Source organism: Chinchilla lanigera, unplaced genomic scaffold, assembly GCF_000276665.1.
Source record: "Chinchilla lanigera isolate Chin_1 unplaced genomic scaffold, ChiLan1.0 scaffold00078, whole genome shotgun sequence".
In the NCBI taxonomy this organism is placed as follows: Eukaryota; Metazoa; Chordata; class Mammalia; order Rodentia; family Chinchillidae; genus Chinchilla; species Chinchilla lanigera.
The window spans coordinates 10,582,050-10,602,993 of NW_004955479.1; the positions used below are offsets into that span (position 1 = coordinate 10,582,050).

General features: G+C 39.1%; 1 protein-coding gene across 1 annotated transcript in view; it reads right to left on the bottom strand.

Moving 5' to 3' along the window:
- The window catches only part of Ube2h (ubiquitin-conjugating enzyme E2H), a 114,402-nt gene that overhangs the window by 46,199 nt on the left and 47,259 nt on the right, over nucleotides 1-20,944 (bottom strand). The window contains exons 2-3 of the mRNA XM_005402418.2: nucleotides 5,591-5,667; nucleotides 4,941-5,015 (exon numbers count right to left, since the gene is read on the bottom strand). Of these exons, the coding sequence (XP_005402475.1) occupies nucleotides 4,941-5,015; nucleotides 5,591-5,667 (152 nt within the window). The remainder of the gene's footprint in view (nucleotides 1-4,940; nucleotides 5,016-5,590; nucleotides 5,668-20,944) is intronic.

The window sequence follows — 20,944 nt, forward strand, 5'->3', positions numbered from 1 at the left end:
TTTTTTTTTAAAGAGAGTAGTAAATGAGAAACAAACAAAAAAAATAGAACAGTAGCAGCATACCAGTATCACGAACATAAACAAATCAAAGCAAGAACATTCAAAGTGATAGAGAGTCTCAAGACAAAATAATACAAAGCAACAGTGGTTGTTACATTACATATCCCTATCCTCAACTACATTGCTCAGATTACCAGATCTAAGAATGGAAGATTGCCCAAACCATTAAAGAGAATAAGAAAATAATTCTTCAATAAAACATTAGGAATAATACAGAGTTTCACTAGACAAGATGGTAGGAGTTCACCATTGTAATTCCATTGCATATTGTTACCTTCAAATCAGTTGCTCAGACTACCAGACACAAGTCAAATATGATACATATTTGAAAGCAGTCTCTCTGGAAAACGATGCAAATATCTCCAAGATGCTATAGTTTTATAATTTCTCTTGGAAGTACCTACAGGGCAGTTTTATACCAACTAAAATGATTTAGTTTTTCTATTCATTATCTGGGCTTAAAACACCTACAGCCATTTCAAAAGTTCAGACCCAGCTTCAAAGCATCAAGTTTTGCCATCACTTATGATATTCAGAGAATATAAAATTCTAAAAGATGAGTTTAAAGAGACTGAAACAACGATGGCATTGCAGGAGAAAGTTAATAACCTCCAAAGTGTTCATTTACATTGCTTTTCTTCCCAGAGAGAATTTGGGACAGCTATGTCACTATTTGAGAGGAAAAAAAACTTCATAGATGTAAATGGTTTTAAAAGAGTATTTCATCAAATTATACAATTAGTAAACTTCTAAAACTGTATTTGTACAGCCAGGGATATAACTCAGCAGCACAGTGTCTGCCTGGCAAGCACAAGGTCAGGAATTTGATTCTCGTTATAAAAAAAAAAAGAAACTGTATTTGTAAAGTATCCCAAAGATTATACTGAATGCATATTTAAGTATGCACAGAGAAATATTTTTACAAACCATATGCCAGAATATACATAATGATACTCATTAAGATATAGGATTACGTACCCTTTTTATCTTTAGTTTTGCTCACCTAGACTTTCTTACATTCCTTCAATGACTATGGATCATTTTTACAATTAAACCATACACAGACAGGTGTGGTAGCACACACCTACAATCCCAGCACTGGACTGGGAGGCTGAGGTAGGAGGATCACTGTGAGTTCAAAGCCAGCCTACACTACATAGTGAGACCCTGCCTCAATCAATCAACCAATCAATCAATGGGCCAGGGATTTAGGTCAGTGGCACAGCATCTGCCTGGCAAGCGTGAGGTCCTGAGTTCGATTCCCCATACACCCCATCCCCCCAAAAAAAGTACATACAAAATCAAGTAAGTATATACAAGTATATACTTTAAAATTCTGGGATGGAAATGTTCCATCCCTAAGGGCAGGTAGCACTCACACATCTATGAAGTTTTTTACATCTATGAAGTTTTCCTCTCATTAAAAATATTTAATCTAATCATATATATATATGTACCAATGAACTTAATTTTTAAAAATATTTAATCTAAATGTGCACATTTTTTTTCTGCAATGCTCGGAAATTAAACTCAGGGTCTTGTGCACATCAGGCAAGAGCTCTACTCCTGAGCTACACCACCAGCTTCATATTTTAATATTCAAGACCTTAAATTATGGCTCAGAGAGTGATACACCTGCCCAAATACAATGGCAGTAAGATCTAAAAAAAAATCCTGAGGCTAAATTTATCTTATTTCCCTCCCTTTCTATAAAATTTTACATCTACACAACAGATTAAAGAAACCTGGCCTTTTCTAAGTAAGCCACTACCTTAAAAATGCTCAAAGCACATCTCAACAGTAATTACACTGTTGACGACCTGAAAATGGGTCACCCCACACAACTGATTAAAACTCTCTTATGCAATCTTCCTTTGGAGAAAACAAGGACAGCTTGTACAAATATTTCAACTAGATCTACTTCCTTAAGGCAAGACGATACACATTTGTAGGCTCTACCAATTTCTGAAAGCGTGTGGAAAAGCAAAGGAATATTTATGAAGGAGTTATATTAGCCTGGTTGTTTGTCCCAACCAATTTCTTTTTTTCTTTTTTTTTTTTTTTTTTTTTTTCTGGCTTTTTGAAATAGGGTCTTGCTGTGCAGTTCAGGCTGCCTTGAACTCACTTCATAGCTCAGGCTGATCTCGAACTCCCAACGATACTCCTGCCTCAACCTCCTGAGTGCTGGGATTATAGGCGTGCGCCACCACGTCTGGCCTTGTCCTAACCAATTTCATACTTCAGTATTAACTTAGGAAAGGGCACAGGCTTGTGTCTTTAGTTGGTAAATAACCAATGTGTAAAGTTTAGAATGCTATTTTGGAGTTAGGAGTATAGTTCAGTGGTAGAACACTGGCTTAGCATCCATAAAACCCTGCGTATCCCTAGATAAAGTTTAGATATTTTTACTTGGAAAGTTATAAAACCAAATCATGTTACCTGGAAAAATATGTTAGGATAAGGTTTGAGAAATAACTACATTTCTACAGGATATGCAATTGTCTTTTTTTTTTTTTTTGAGACATGGTCTCACTATGTAGTAGTTCAGGTTGGCCTTGAACTTGCAGGGATCTTCCTGTCTCAGCCTTCCCCAGTACTGGGATTACAGGTGTGAGCCATCATGCCTTGCATTTCTATAGGCTTACTGTTGATTTCAACAAGCTCTGTTATTTCCTCTCTGACTAGTAATGTGGGATAACAAAACTAGATTCAGTAGGCCAACTTTTTAAGTAAACAAGTATTCATGAAACATATTTAATAAATGAATTTATATGGTTTGAAATTCTATAAACCATACACAATCATACCACTTGTTATGCCTTTTATGTTTCCCCAAAGCCTCATGCAACCACCACAGGTGAGGCTTTTCGTAGGTGGCTGGATCTAGTGTGTGCAATGCTGGGATTAATGGTGTGAGCGCTACCTGCCCTTAGGGATGGAACATAAGGGAGAGAAACAGGGCTGTTGCCCAGGCTTGCTACTTTGCTGCCTTGTTTTTTGCCTGCCACATCATGAACTATTCTCTGTGATGCCCCTCTGCTATGCCACCTGCGTTGGGGCCAGCTGACTATAGACTGACCTCTACAAACTGAGAGCCAAAATAAACTTCTCCTCCTTTAAATGTGGGTGGTAGTTTGTCTCAGCAATGAGGAAAGTAACTAAGGTACCATTCAACTATATAAAACTTTAAAATGGTCAAAAAGGAAATAACCTATTAAGAGATGAATAAATTAGGGAAAAAGAACTCCAACAATCCTCAAAAGCCCTCTCAAAGTGAGTGACATATCTGCAAATGTGGAATGGAACCAGGGAAAAGCTGCTGCTGTCAACTACACAGGTATTAACTTCAATGCACTTCCCCAAAAGGTCTCTGACTCAACACCTTACACCTCCATCCTAACTCCATAGCTTGGAGACCCTTGCAGCAATAAGGAAATTTCTGATTCATTTATCCATTAAAGATCTTCTCAACTGTGGGTTTTAGAAAACTCACTCAAGGAACTCAAATTACCATTTGTTGTTCAAATGACCACTAAGATTCCCAGCCTAAGAAGGAATTACAGATGTTCTGTATTTTTTTTTAGAGCATAAAACTCTAAAGCATGCAAAGCTAGATCGTTTTTTCAGAGCATAAAACTCTAAAGCACGCAAAGCTAGATGTTGAGAAAATAGCTGCTGCTTTTAACTGGGACTTAGTCTGTGACCATCCTAACTCTTTTGTACTAACTGCCCTATTAAAAAATGTGAGAGCCTGGAATTAAGCAAAACCTCAGAATGTTTTGGCCCATGCCGTTTTAAAAAATTTTGTATGGAGCTGGACTTTATCTAAACTATATGAGATCCAGCCAGGCATGGTGGTGCACACCTGTCATCCCAGCACTCAGATGGCTGCAGCAGGAAGACTGCTATGAGTTCAAGGCCACACAGTGCTACATAGTGAGTGCAAAGCCAGCCTCCACTCAACAACAACAAAAACTTCATGAGATCTGGCATTAGTTCCAAGACAGCCCAGAGCACAGCAAGATACCTGAATTTTGTTAATTCTCAACATGAGACTCAGTCTGATGGTCAGAATACTCAATACATCGCAATTTTATTTCATGGTTCTTACTTAAAATTTGCAATATTTTAAACTATTTTAAAGTCACATAGACTGAAGCAAAAAGAGCTGACTGAAGTTAATCAAATTACTACAATTATTCAACAATCTCAAAATATTTAAAAGTGTCAACTTTCAATCAAGTGTACCTTTACAGCTCTGATACTAAAATAAACTATCACTCAGTGCCTTAATAGGGGTGACAGTTTAATATCATCACCAATTAAGAACTATGAAAGTAAGGAAAAGGCCTCTCTTGCCTTGCACAAAGCCACCAAGTTGCTATTCTTTTTCGTGGTACTTTTATCCACTGTTTAAAAGCCAGAATAGAGCGGGGCTGAAGAGAGTGAAAAAGGATCACTTCATTGCTAGGTACCCAGAGCTGGAATTAAACACAGCAAAGTAAGTTCTAGGCTAGACTTTTAAATGACAGAACAGAAACTATATAATATTCATTCTAACAATCTGATATATTCAAAATGAGATTTAAGAATTTGTTTATTTTCTACTGATAAAATAGCCTAGACAGTTGACTTTAAAGTTGGTAGTTCTAATCTGATAATTAAAGAAAAATCTAGAATAATGGTAATGATAATCATATAGGGTGCATTTAAATGTCTTCTATCCCATTAGGGAAGCCCCTATCCTACCACTGGTTAATTAACGCCTAAAAAGAAGCAGGGGATTCAGTTAAGTAATCATTTGTGAAGTTGTACTTCTGGAATTATCTCCCACAAAAAAACTTTTTTTCTTTAAAGAGAGAAGCCAAGCAGTCACATACCTATAGATGGAGATTTGAAGGGGTACTTATCAGGGAGATCCACTCGAACTTTCCATACTCCGCCTTCATAAGGTGCTGGAATAGAAGGTACTAGACATCAGAACTGTTGTCTCCAAATTAGAAATAAATCTGCATGTGAGTTAAACATTAATCCTAATCTTCTGTGATAGCCTCCACTTAAACTCCTTTTAAGAGTCAGAAATCTACTGCATCAGCAGGTACTCTATGTTCTGATGAACATTTTTCTCTAAAAGACCCAGAGTTAAAAAAATAAGCAAAAATTCATTCTCTCCTTCAAATTTAATTGATTCTATTTAATATTATTTAATTATTGGTAAGTAACAGCCATGGTTCCTTTTTGTCCTATCTCAACCAATCCCATAGGTGCCTCCCTCGCCCATTAAACAAAAAACAGCAAAATATACTCCCCTAGAAACCACCCATGTGGCCATCCATAACAAAACCTAGAATTCACAATTCATAAAAGAGGAAAGTATATGAAGTAAATTATGAGGAGAGAAAGATTTCTTCAATCTTTCGAGATGTCTCTGGACATCTCAAAAACTATGGATGCTACCACCACTTGCCTTTGATATTCTTACTGTCTAAAAGACTGCAATAAAAGGACACATACCAACACATGTACTTACTTCCTTGTGGTCCATAGAACTTCACTACAAATTCATTGAGTCCTCCCAGGATTGTAACTTCATGCTTACTCTCAATGCTTGGGTGGAAGTTAAAGGAAATTACACAGGCTTTATGCTACCTGGAAGAAGTACTGGTGACATCCTCAAGACAGGCCAATTAAAGTGTTACCAAAACTTGATATACCAATAAAATATAAAACACAGTGGGGTACCTCAGTTCACAAACTTAATTCATTGCATGATTTTGGAGGAAATGGCCATGTTCATGTTCATGCAAAAAAGACGGTTGGCACCAGACACATTTGCCATCTGATGCACAGTTCCCAAACAAAAAACAAATTTTACCAAACACTTCCCTTTGAAAACCAAATTATCTGTAAGCAAAGCATTCATGAACCAAGGTACCACTGTATACATAACAACTCTAATTTAGGAAGCTATTTGTACTGTTATGAAAATAGTAATGCATGAGCTTTGGGTTCAGAGATCAGTGCTCAAATCCCAGGACTGCCACTTACTAGGTTTGTGAGCCTAGACAAAATAATGTAAATTTGCTCCCCAACATTTTCTTCTCTCTCTGCCAATTGGGAAAACACAATTTCATAGGAATTCTGTGTAGATTAAATATCAAAAATGTTTTAACATTTTCCTATATGTAAATAAAAAAAGAGCACCTGTATCTTTTCTCCCTTCTGAACCCTTTTCTCCCCAATCTATCCCCAACAAGCCCTTAATATAAATCCACTATTTCCTTCAGTCAAATTCAAAAGCTCAAAAAACACTGATTCTCCTAGGTTACTGCGGCTGACCTCACAGCAGCCTGCCCTATGTTCCTCAGGGTGTACTTCTTTTATTCGACCCAAGTTCACTCTGCAGAGCCAATTTCTCCTTTACCCTCCCCTTCACTTTGTCACCATTAGAGAAAAAGATACTTCTAAAATTATGGATTTACTAAGGCAAGCCCTCATAATTTTCTCCTTGGTTTATGCAATAATCGAACTGATGATACAACCTTGCTACAAGTAGATTAAAAACAAAAAAAAAATTTTTAACATGTTCATGACAGGGCTATAATTTGTATGTTGTGCTGCTGGATGGCTCTGAAACACTGCCGGCACATGCATGACTGTCCCATCTAGCAGCACGGGGCAGTCCCATTGTGTGGTACAAGCTGCATGACCAGTGGTTCTATCTTATCTGTTCTGCTTATTTTCACCTATGCACTTTCCTCCCCTCCCAAAACGCTTTATACTTATCTCCAGGTTCTGGTGTGGTCTGGAACTCTAAACACACAGCAGTAAGATTTCTGAGTTCTCGTCCTCAAAACCTTAACTGATCCTGAGACTCATATACCTTCTAAAGTACTAAGCTTCAATTACAGAAACCAAATTCACTCATAGAAGAGCTACAATCTAAAATCAATTCTCCACTTCATGGTTTAACCTGGTAATGACTCTATGGTAGGAATTTTAGGTTGTACGGATTTGGGGTAGATCTCAAGTCTCACTGCAGCATTATTTTTAAAGGTCTGAAATTAAGCATTTGGTTCCCCAGGCATCTGTCCTGTATGTCACAGGACAGCGTACAAGACGTAAGGTATATTTTGATGAGGTCCTAGCTGGAGAGTATTACCTTATCAAGTAAGATACTTCGGTCTAGGTTAATTTGATCTCATTCTCTTCTAAATGAAAATTAATTACTTTAATAACAGGCACACTAGAAGGATTCATATCAAATCTACATAGGATCATCTACATGGCATCATTTCTTGTTGGTCAAATGACACACACATGCCTGCTGGCATACAAAATTTTTCCTGCCCAAACACCCTCTGATGCCTGCAAAACATTCCAGATAACACTAATTTTTTTAATGTATAGATGCTTTACAATTTTTAAAATCTCTCTTTTTTGGGGGGGCGGCAACTCCACATGTAATAATAAAGCACTCAAAGAGGGGAAATGCAAATCAAAACTACATTTAAATTTCATTTTACCCCAATCAGAACACAAAAACAAATGCTCGCCAAGATGTGGGGGATAAAAAGAATTCTTTTACACTACTGGTAAGAATAGTAAATTACTACAACTGCTATGGAAATAAATATAGAGATTCCTCAAAAACCTAAAGAAAGAACTACTGTTTGATCCAGCTACACCACTTAGTATATACCTGAAGGAATTAAAGTAACCATATCACAAGGATACCTAGGATTCCATGTCCACTGCAGCATAACATACAACAGACAAGGTATAGAACCAGCCTAGATGCCTATCAGCAGATGAATGGATAAAGAAAATGTGATATATATACACAATGGAGGATTATTCAACCATAAAAAAGAACACAATTTGTCATTTGCAGAAAAATGGAAGGCTCAGAAAATCAGCACATTAAGTGAAATACGCCCGATTTAGAAAGATAAATATCACATGTTCTCCCTAATAGGTGAAACCTAAAAAAGAGGAAGGGAGACTATTATTCAAAAAGAGGAAGCAACGAAAGGGAATGAAGAAGGGAGTGTAAGAATGAAAAATAAGGGGCATGAATATGATCAAAACACATTATACACATTGAAAAATACCCCAGACATGTGAAACTGGGCAGAGGGTGGAGGAGCCATGGGGGTGGTGAGCGGGGAATGATTAAAGTACATTATGTGTTTATACAAATCCGCCCAAATGAAAGCTGTTTATCTCTGTATAACTAACAAAAACAGTGTGGGGGGGAACCCTCCAAAAAATAGACTTTTCAATAGAAAAGGCCTCCCTAAGAATGAAGGCAAGGCTAAAAACCACAAAAGAAAGAGTAGCAGACACAAACATACACACATTTAAAACATCTATATTGTAAACAAAATACTAGGGAGAAAAACAAATATGGTATAGACCAGTAGGTTGGTAAACCAACAGCACACATGCTGCAGGGGCTGTTTGTTATTACTGAAAGCTCTAAAAGGTTCCCCATCACTGGTGTAAGCCCCCAAAATGTGTATTTTGCTGAGGGTGTAGCTCAAGTGATAGGAGATATACTTAGGATGTTGTTGTGGCTTGTGCCTAGATGTCCCCCCAAAGCCTCATGTGGTCATAGGTGGGGCTTTTGCAGAGGTGGCTGGATCTAGAGTGTGTGACACTGGGATAGATTCACAGTACAATGCTAGTATCAAGGCCACTAGGATTAAGGGTATGAGTTCCCCCCACAAGTAGCCTGGATAATATACAAGGGATAGAAAGAGCTGTGTTCGTCCCTTGTTTGCTTTGCTAACTTCTGTGCAACCTTCAACTGTTTTCTCTTCTGTGATGCCTGTCTGCCATGCCACCCTGCCTTGGAACCAGTCTATTATGGACTGAAACTTCTACAAACTGTGCACTTAATAAATAAACTCCTCTTTAATTTTGGGTGTCAGCAATAAGAAAAGTAACCATGACAGATATACAAGGCCTTGGGCTCAATATTCAGCTCTCTCCAGAAAGTGGATTTTTAAGATGAGTTCAGCCAGGCACAGAGGTATACAACTGTAATGCCAGAACTTGGGAAGCAGAGGCAGATCTCCTTCAGTTCAAGCTCAGTCTAGGCTGAACACTGAGTTTGAGGACAACCTATCTCAAAAAATTTTAAAAAGAGTTATTCCAAAACCACGGGGAGGCTGGGGATTTAGTTCAGCGGCAAAGCGCCTGCCTGGCAAGCGTAAGGTCGTGAGTTTGATTCCCAGTACCGGAGAAAAACCAAAAAAAAAAAAAAAAAACCATGGGGCAGGGTGGGTACCAGAGGGAGGGTCACATCCTAACAAAGAAAAGGCCAAAGCCACGAAGTCAAGAAAATAAAACTGAAATGGAAAAATTAAGGTTAGTTCAACTCAGCAAGGCACAGTGGTGCATGCCTGTAATCCCAGCTACTCAGGAGGCTGAGACAGGAGGACTGTTAAATTCAAGGGGATCTAGCTCAGTGGCAGAGCACTTGCCTACCACGTGAGACCTGGGTTCAGTCTCTAGCACCAGAGTAATGGGGGGGCGGTTTCAACTCATTAAGGGAACTTAAAATTGATCTTTTTTCCTATAACTTGATAAAGACTGAAAGGGTTAAATAACAATCTAGTGTCAACAGAGTATGAATTGTACCTTTGAGGGCAAATCTAACAGCAAATTCTAAAGCATTTACTGGGTCGGGCATGGTGGCGCATGCTTACAATCCCAGCAGTTGGGAGGCTGAGGGAGGAGGACTGCTGCGAGTACAAGGCCAGCACAGGCCACGTAATGAGTTCAAGGTTTGCCGGAACTACATAGTGAGACTGTTTTTTTTAAAAAAAGTTCTATAGTTCACTTCTATAACACTGTTTTTCAAAAACAGCCAGGTCTTGCTGGTGCAAGTGTGGAATGTTGTCACCTACTGTGGAAAGCTACATGGTAGTACCAAGCCTGCACATATGCTGCCCCATGCCCATAAGCACTACTCAGGGTATATGCCCAAGAGATATGTACGAATGTTTATTGCAACACATATTTAAGAATGATCACAACACTCCTTGTAATATCCAAAAGGTAGGGGAATTCCAATGTTCATTAACACTACAAAGAGTAAACTACAATATAGCTGTCCAACAGAATATTATACAAATTTTAAAAATAACTCACTTGATAGACAAATGTATAAGCTTCACAGATAAGTGAAAAAATTCAGACATAAAAAAAGAATAGATGATATGATTCCATTTACACATATTTCAAAGAGGCTAAACTAACCAGTGGTGCCAGAAATTAGAATAGTGGTTATTTCAGTAGCGAGCTGTGCTATTCAGAAAGCGGTGTGAAGGGGACTACTGGATGATGTATTGTTCTTTGTCACCAAATTATAAAACTGATTTGCACACTTTTTGTGTATGCTATTCATTTGTATTCTGTTTTGTTCTGTTGAATTTTTGAGACAGGGTCTCACTTTGTAGTGTAGGATGGCTTTGAAATCATCTCCTACCTCAGCTTCCCAAGTGCTGGGTTTACAGGCATGCACCACTACACCTGGTTATGTATGCTGTTCTTTACTAAAAATGTAGGCCCACCCGGGTATGGTGGTGCACACCTGTAATCTCAGCACTTGGGAGGCTGAGGCAGAAGGATCTTTGTGAGTTCAAGGCCAGTCTGGGCTACAAGATGAGTTTGAGACCAGCCTGAACTGCATAGTGAGACCTTGTCTCAAAAAGACAAACAGAAAAAAAAATGTAAGTCTGTAATCCCACCATTCTGGGAGACTGAGGCAGGAAGATCACAAGTTCACAAGATCACAAGCCCAGCATGAACAATTTAGTATGACCCTTCCTCAAAAAAAAAATTTTTAAACCAGGCACGGTGGCTCAAACCTGTAATCTAGGCACTTGGGAGGCTGAGGCAGGAGGATCACTGTGAGTTCGCTACAATGTGAGTTCAAGGCCAGCCAGAAGAGCATCGTGAAATCCTGTCTCAAAAAGACAACAACAACAAAAAAAACTTTTTTTTTAAATTGTTTTTTAAGGGCTGGGGATGTAGATCAACGCAAAGGCCCTGAGTTCAATCACCAGTGTATGTGTGTGGTGGTGGGGTTCCTGATACACATGCCAATAAATATTTACTGTAATGCTTGAACAGAAATAATCACATTTTTAACAACAGGAAACTGGTTAAATGAATTCTACATCATTTAGGCTACTATTAGTAACTCCTAGTGCCTCCTCTCCAACAGCATATATGTATGCTCGTTCAACTCAGAATATCCAGAAGTCGGCTGAATATAAAATAGGTAAAGACAATCTCGCCACGGGCTGGGGATTTAGCTCAGCGGCAAAAGCGCCTGCCTGGCAAGCGCAAGGTCGTGAGTTCGGTTCCCGGTACCGGAGAAAAACCAAAAAAAACAAAAAAAAACAAAAAAAGACAATCTCGCCAGTAACAAAACTAAACATACTCAAGAAGTTAGCAAAAGAATGCAGTAGTGGAAAGGATTGCAAACAGTTAAACAAACATAACAAAACCCTGCAACTAATTATAAAGAATCCATAGAAGCAATATTCTCCATCTATCAGAATTAATTTGCTGTGAGGGGCACTGACCTAGAGCAATTACTCTCGGTTAATCGCGTGAAGACCGTAAGATGTTACCTTTGGAGAGCTAAAGATCTTTCCTATCCTTTACCTGAAAGATGCAATAAATCTGGGTTTCTTTCACTTTATGGTTTGTTTAGGATTTAGTCCATGCTTCTATGTACTTGAAAAGATGATTCTCCTTTCTTAAATCATGTTAAAATCTTCCAAATTGGTAAATGAGAGGCTGTGCTAAATTTATGCTGCCTTGGAATGGTACACACACTAAATTAGATTTTAAAAAAAGAATTCAGGTTTAGTCAAAAGAAAAACACTGCATTAAAAATAAATCATTCCATCACCACTGAATGAATGACTTGTTACAAAAAAGTATATAAAATTACCTGACTGCTATTACCATGAGTATTTATGGCAGAGGCCACAAGTTTCTTTCTCCTCTCAGCTGCAAAGTCAAGGACACGGATGCCAATGAACAGGCCAGTTAAAAATGACAAAAATAATGATCTGTTTCTGAGATGGGCTGGTTAGGCTTGGTAGACTACTGTAAACTCGGTAAAAAGTTCATTATTTTCATAGTTTCAAGGCTTGGAAATATAAAAATTATTCAGATGCTGTTTTTATTAAACCCATAAATCACATTTTACTCATCTCTATGTCATTCACAAAATACTGGTTTTACCCATTACTTAGCACTTCGCTATTAAGGATCGTCATTATTTTCCGTAGAATAATGATGAACACTCCCAGGAAGCCAAGTCCGTTTCACTTTTAAAATGTCAGCTACCCACCACCTTATTTTCCCTGAATGGCATTATGATTACACAACCTAATATTTAAAGGCAAATGCTAAACCGTCAAGAGAAAACTGACATTCTTGGCAAAACATGTCTATTGAGATTTTAGAAGTCATTTTTATACAATTCTGCAATTTCCAGAAAGGGAGCCACGGGCTAAACCTGTGTCAAAGGATTGACAGTGACAGGGCAAGGACCCAGGACGCAGACATCACTGTGTCCTAAACTTACTGATAATAACTTTGTAAAAGAAGGTGGCCTCCAGAACTGTTTCCAGGGAGGGCCTGGGATGAAGAATACTGCTTTTTTCTCTCTAGGTTCAGACCAGCCTGCTTCCAACTCTCCTTGAGATCAACAATAGAAGGCTGAAGAAACCAAGCAACCTTCACTATTTAACCTAGTTGGGATAGGGGTACAAGACATATAGAAGAAATGGTATTAGCCTGAGTTCTTTTTTCATTTTTTTTGGTACTGAGGGTTGAACTCAGGGGCTTAACACATGCTAGGTAAGTGCTCTACCACCAAGTTATACCCCAAGCCTTTTGGGGGTTGGGAAGAAACCACCTTTTATTTTGAAACAAGGTCTCAGGAAAAAAAAAAAAAGAAACAAGGTCTCACTAAGCTACCCAAGCCTCAAACTTGCAATACTCCTGCCTCAGCATCCCAATTAGTTGGGATTTCAGGCATGTGCCACCACACTGGGCTAAGGTGGTAACTTTTTAATGTGCATGATGGCTACATGGAGATTATACTACCCATTCTATTTTTGTTTGTTTGAAATTTTCCATATAAGAGTTCTAACAAAACTAAAAATGTAGTCAGTTATGACCAGCACTCTAGCTTTCAGTAGGCTAACAATATTTTTTAAAGTAGACTTATACCAGGCATGGTGGGGCACATGTGTAATCCCAGCACTGGGGAGGCTGGATCAGGAGGATCATTGCCTGGGTTATAAAGTGAGTTCAAAGCCAGCCTGAACTGCATAGTAAGACCCTGTTTCAAAAAGATAAATAAAAGAAAAGTAGATTTACAAAATCATATACTCCAAGACAGAGATGACACAGTTGCAGGCAAGGTGACAGGAACAGAAAAGTGAAATCAAATAGGGAATAATAAAAATGCCAACTTGAGATCAGAGAAATAAGATTTATGTTCGTAAAAAGTACACATTCCAATTAAGCATCTCAAAATATTTACAAGTCATGAGGCCATGAGACTAGTGACAAAATATAAATAGCTCCTTAATAAACAAACTTTTTTTATTTGTGGCACTTGGGATTGAACCTAGGGCCTTTGCACTGGGCTATCCCTCCAGTCTCTTTCAGTTTGAGATAGGGTCTCTGTAAGTCACCAAAGTGCCTAAGCTGGGCTTGAACTTGCCAGCTGCCTGCCTTGGTCCCGAGGAGTGCTGGGATTATAGGTGTGCCCCATCATGCCAGGATCATGTTTTACTATTCTAAGACAATAGTACGTTTTACTTATAACTGAATGGCTTTTTTTTTTTTGGTTATCTTTTTGGAGACAGGGTTCCACTATGTAGTTCAAGCTGACTTTGAACTCACTTTGTAGCTCAGGTGGCCTCGAACTCAAAGTGATGCTCTTGCCCCAGCCTCTGGAGTGCTGGGACTTACAGGTATGTGACACCATGCCCAGCTACTTATAACTGAAAAATCACAAATTTATGTACTATATAAATGCATGTACACAAATTAGCAGTATATTTGGCTAAGCAGTACTTCACTCTTACACTTTGCTCAATTTAGTTACCTTGACAATCAAAAGAAAACTGGATTCAAAAGAAAACATCGGTTTATTAAAAGTGTATCACCTTGGGCTGGGGATTTAGCTCAGCGGCACAGTGCCTGCCTGGCAAGCACAAGGTCGTGAGTTCGATTCCCGGTACCAGGAAAAAAAAAAGAAGTGTATCACCTCAAGCTAAGGGATATAAGTCAGTGGCAAAGCATTTGCCTAGCATATGCAAGTCTCTAGGTTGGATCCCTAGTATAGCAAAACTATCATCTTCCCAAATAACCAGTTATTTTTCTTAAGTATGATAACAGTATTATTGTTATTAATAAAATATCCATATTTTTAAGAGGGGCATCTTAAACCCCTCTTAGATGACTGATATCTGGGATTTATCCTTAAAATATTTTAGAAAGAAAGATTATACATATTTGACCGCACTCTGCTTCTGTGCAAAAGTTACAATCATTGTCAAAGAGGTAGTCACAGGCTTCTGGTTTAAAGTTTAAAAACTTAAAATACAACTGAACTCTAGAGAAAAGACACCCTGCCCCAAGAATAAGAAAAGACCTGAAAGAGTCTCAAGATGACACATTAACAAGTTCACAATGAAAATCTATTATTATTATTTTTTTTTTCAAAAACTTTTTTTGTCTTTTTGAGACAGGGCCTCACTATGCAGTTCAGGCTGACATTGAGCTCACTATGTGGCCTAGGCTTGTCTCAAACTTGCAGTGATCCTCCTGTCTCAGCCTCCTGAGCGCTGGGATTACAGGGGTGCGTCACTACACCCCTATTATTATTTTTTTAACATTATTTTGGTACTAGGAATTGAACTCAGGACCCTATGCTTGCCAGGCAGGTGCTGTGCCACTGAGCTATATCCCCAGCCCCCACAATAAAAATCTAAACAAATGATCTAGTGAAAGTATTTAGAAAAACTTTTTATTGAGAAATTACAGATGACAAGACCTTAAAAGATGTCTGGCACTTCACTGAAACTTTCAGTTTTCTTCTCCTGCTCTCAAGAAATTATAAAATTACTTTCTTAGGCAAGGTGTGGTGATATACACCTGTAATCCCAGCTACTCAGGATATTCAGGCAAAAGGATTCCAAGTTCAAAACCAGCCTGGACAACTTAGTGAGACCCTGTCTCAAAATTTATTTATTTATTTATTTATTTATTTATTTATTTATTTTGGTTTTTTTCTGGTACCAGGAACCGAACTCATGACCTTGCGCTTGCCAGGCAGGTGCTTTGCCGCTGAGCTAAATCCCCAGCCCCAAGCAGATCAAAATTTAAAAAAGGGCTGGGGATGTAGCTTAGTCTCTCTGGGGTCAATCCCTAGTATAGCAAAAAGAAAAGGAAACAATGACAAGTAAGCTTTCTTAGACAAAGAAAATCTTTCCTGATTATTTAGACCTGGAGCCAGAAATGATGAGCTCTGCATCTGCTATATTGTGCACATGTTCCAGGTGGCACATAGCTAGGGCCATCATGCAGCCTCTAGCACCTGTCAGACAGCAGCTACTGAATGAGAGATATTAGCAGAGATCCAGATTTGTGAGTCTTTAGTGTAGTTACATAAAACCACATGTGCAGCAGAGAAGACGGAAATCTGTTATTCCAAGGTAGACTCTGCCTAACTACAGGAAGTTAGGACAGAAGAAAACCATTCCACCCATAAGGATGACAACAACATCTAAGCTTGAAAACTACCAAGTCACAGACACTGTATAAACATCATCTCCCCATAAATCTACAGAAATCTGAAAACATCTGGGTAGCCCTCTGCAAAATCCTTGTGGAAACATCTACTTTAGAACATCCTATTTCTCCTTGAGAGCTATATGCTTCTTTGCTGAACCAGCTATAATGCTTAGGACAAAGCTCATCATGAAGCAGCTTCTCAGTATCAACCAAATGAAATTTAATACAGCTTGATAGCATATCTATGCAGTGTACTTGGTATTTGTGTTTTCAATGTCTCCTATGAAAAATCTTTGAAGAATGTAACTTCCTTTTTTTTCCCTTTTTGGTCTTAGATTACCAGCCAGCAGACTGTAAATCACAATAGCTGTAAGAGCAAGAATAGGGAGATTTTTATGCTAATACCTGACGGTACACTGCAATGTCAATTCTGTCAATGAAGGTAGAATGAAGCTAAATAAGTGCCTGAAAATCCCTACAGTACTCAGAGACGTTGTAATCAAGACATATGTGAATCATTCACAGTGAGCAGTAATATAAGAAAATATTTCCCTGGCATTCTTCACAGTGACATATATAGCACATCACATCTGCAAAGCAGTAGCTAAGAATTAGTAAGTAACAAGCGTTGATATCCATTCAGCAAACAAAGATTACCAAAGTCTGAACAGTGAATCACAGCAAATGAACAAAGACATCTTAATGTCTTTCTTCTTACAAAACATTTAACAGACCATGGAATGATGGAGTTATTCACTGGAAGAGCCAGGCCTATAACCTAGACTATGGATCTTCTTCCTTTCCTTCCCTACCCTGGTTAATTACTAGATTGGGTCTCTAAAAAACAGAAGTTTCCATCTTAATTTTATGACTTCAATAATCTCAAGGAAAATTTCTTAAAGCAAACTCTTTAAAACTTAAAGTATAGCCAGGCGTGGTGGCACATGCCTGTAATCCCAGCACTTGGGAGCCTGAGGCAGGAGGATCGTTGCAAATTTGAGACCAGCCTGGGCTACAAAGTGAGCTCAACGCCAGCCTGAACTGCATACTGAGACCCTGTCTCAAAAAAAGACAACAACAACAACAAAAAACTTAAAATATAAAAGCATGCAAGTCCAGAGGAAAAAGAAAAAAACAGCACACATGCACATACAATTAGTATAGACAAGTTAACTTGTCCCTATGGACAAGTTAGAAACCACTGCCCTAAAACTCTAATCACAAGGCCTCATCACTTCCTAGTTCTTTTCTAGAACATGAATGGCCAAAACCTGCTGTTCCCTTTACTACTCTGTGTTCATTAGAAATAGCAGGTATCAAATATTAAATGGCTAAAATGCTAGACGTGGTGGCGCATGCCTGTAATCCCAGCACTTGGGAGGCTGAGGGAGGAAAATCACTGTGAGTTCAATGGGAGCCTGAACTACATAGTGAGTTCAAGGCCAGCCTGAACTACATAGCAAGGCCCTTCCTCTAAGTAAATAAATGGATGGATGGATGGATGGATGGATGGATGGATGGATGGATGAATAAAGAAAGGAAACACTCCAACCGAATAGATAGGCAAAAAACCCTGGAAAGTTCTGAGCAGTGAGATGAAAAGGTTACATGTGCCACAATGCCAAGGGTGTCAGATCTGCTTGCCACCTCATACAAGGAGCAGGTGATGGAACGCAGGGAGGAGCTCGTTTGTATGCTAGCAAGACTGCTACTTTAAGACCAGCAGAAATGATTAACACATAGTAAGATGTAGGCTGGTGGGTACAAGTACAAGACATGGAAGTGATGTGTTATGGAAGCTAACCTAATAATTTAAAGTAAACTCCAGAATTACATGTATATAAATAATAAGAAAATAAAGGCTGGATTGTTAGGAGGTACAGGAAAGAAATTTAAAACCCCACATCTCACAAGGAGTGCTTCCTGAATACCTGAATATGAAAAAAAATCAAAACTTTTAACAAAAAGGAGAAAACAAACCTAGACACATGTGAAAAGGTGAATGGAAGGAAAGGCAGGAAAGCTCGGCATTGAAAAGGTGACAAAACCACTGGGTTTCCCTCTCTCACATTTATACCCTGGGGCCAAGCAGAAGGGACAGGCTCAGTGCCACTGAGACACACCAGCACTGCAATTAGTGCCCTTTGGAAGATGTAGGAGAACGCCTTCCAACACAACGCAAGGTTGAGTTTTAGGCCTTTTCTCATTGTATTCCAAAATCTAAGTGGAAAACAGCCTTGCTATCACGTAACACTGTATTCCTTGTAGTCCCACCGCCCAGACACCACTCCCGCTAAGGAATTTTACACCATTTTATATATACACATCCTCAAGGCATCACAGAAACACACAGGTGTACACTGCTCCCCATGCCTTTGTCTGTGCAATATACACAGGGTATCTTTATGAGTATATAAAGATTTAAGCCTCTTTTAATGCCTGCATAATAATGACATACCATAATTTTACCAAGCATCCATTAGTGAACCAGTAGGTAACTGTCAGCTGTGTTTTGGGTACCCTAACCTATCACAATGTCACAATGAACATCCCAGTATATTGGTGTTCTTTTTCAATATCCGTTTGCAATTTCTAGAAGTGGAATAGGAGGGTGGTGTTTGCAGTGCTGGAGTCAAACTCATGGGTGTTCTACCACTGACCTACATCCCCCAGTCCTTTTTATTTTAAGACAGGGTCTCCCTAAATTGCCCAGGCTGGGCTTAAAATTATAAGCCTCCTGCATCACCCTTCCAAGTCACTGGAATTACAGGCCACAGCCCCATGCCTGGATAGGAATGAAATTTCAGGCCCAAAGGGACATTACCTAATTTTAGTAGACAGAGCCTAAGTGTCCTTCAAAAAGAGTATTTACATCCAGCTACCTTCTAACTACCATCAGATGAGCAGACCTGTTTCCTCGTACTTTCACCAACACTGGTATCAAACCTTTTGAAGTGAAACAGTTTCACTTGAAACACTACCCACCCACCTCATTGCCATGTGCACCTCAAATCGCCCAGTGCTCTTTTTCCCTCAACTGTTCACCAGTCCAGTTCCAGTACTGGTGAGGTCACCTAAGGGGAAAGCAACAGGCATTCATTTCACAAGGATCTACTCTATGACTGACCTTTCTCCCTCACACAACCCTGCATGCAGCCAGGAGGCATGAACAAAATCACAGAGAGATAAAGCGCCTTTCACTTGCACGATCAAAGACGTAACCGGCCAATCAGATCTCACCGAAATAGGTTAACTCCAGTATTTAGAAAAAGCTAAAAATAAGAATTTCATTTGACATGGCATCATATAATAAAATGATGAAAGGTAGTATCTTATCTATATCTCTACACATTGAGAAGTATCTGTACTTCTAAGTCTATGCCGCAAATAAGATGTGAGTTGAGTTTCTCTCAGCTGGATCTTATTTTTAAACATAGCTCCTTAGTCCAAACTACTTTTCCTATTACAGCAAATAAAATCAGTTTTCTCGTAAAAGAACTGCATGCATGTAAGTCCTTCAAAAACATTGCTGGGTATGGTGGCACATGTCTGTAACTCCAGCACTCAAGAGACTAAGGCAGAAGGATCAGCACAAATTCAAGGCCAGCCTGAACTATATATCTGAGACCCTGTCTCAAAAAAAACCGAAAACAAACCGGGCGGGGTGGCGCACACCTGTAATCCCAGCACTCGGGAGGGGAGGCAGGAGGATCCTTGCAAGTTCGAGGCCAGCCTGGGCTACAAAGTAAGCTCAAGGTCAGCCTGAATTGCATAGTGAGACCCTGTCTCAAAAAGACAAAAATAAAATAAAATAATAATAATAAAAAAAAAACAAGAAACCAGAGCCAGGCATCGTGGTGCACACTTGTAATCCCAGCACTCAGGAAGGCTGAGGCAGGAGGATCATTATGAGTTCGAGACCAGCCTGGGCAACAAAGTGAGTTCAAGGAACTGCACAGTAAGACCATGTCTCAAAAAGACAAAAAAAAAAAAAGAAATTCCCTGGTATAGTGGCACAAACCTATAGTCCCAGCCACTTGGAAGGCTAAAGCAGGAGGATTGCTTGAACCCAGTATTTCAAGGCCAGCCTGCAGACTATAACAAGACTACCTGTCCTTAAAAAAAAAAAAGAACATTTGCTGGCTGGGTGGCAAAGGAAGGTGATGCATGAATATGCTAGCTAACAGAAGTCACACAGGGATGAATATCTGACTGCAATCTCCCAAGGATAATTAAGAATTCATTTTGCTGCTGAAAAGGAACCAGTAACCCCAGTTTAAAAGACATAAATGCAATACACTCAACAACAGCATTATCTAGACGGTAAGATTTAGGACTAAATAACCACACGGTAAAGAGTAACAGAGGACGGCAACTCGTAACACCTAACTACCTTACCTATGTGGTACTCAGTCTCATGAAGTCACCCAGTTTCTGAAGTCTTTCCCTAAAGAGGACTTTTCCCCCAAGAATCAAGATCCCACAATACGTAAGTGCTAAATCCTAATGATCAAAGAATGAGTCTATGAGTTTGAATCTCACCCTTGATCATTTACTTGGGCAGCTCACTTGACTTCTCTGTGCCTTGGTACCCTCAGTGTACAAAGGGAGCAGCAGTAAGTATATTTCAGGGTTCACCAAAGGTCAGTGTTCACTATTAGCATCATTACTCCATGAACAGGATCGTCAGATTTAACAGGGCACTTTTACTGGTCTCATCAGCTGTAGTTTCTAAACTACAGAGCTGCAATTACATCTCTTCTATCTTGAGAAGTGTTAAGCACATAAGTAATTTTTAACCTTTAATATACTTAGGTAGTTAGTATATTGATGATATGACAGCAACTACTAATGAGAGAGTTATAAATCTGTAACTTGTTCCAAAGACAGCATCCAGCCCAAATTCCCTGCTGGTGCAACCTGTTCTTAACTCTTTAAATTGCTGCTCCAGCCAGGCGCAGCACTCTAACGCCAGCACTCTGGGAAACTAGGGCAGGAGGATCCCAATTTCTTTTGTTTTTTGTTTTTGTTTTGTTTT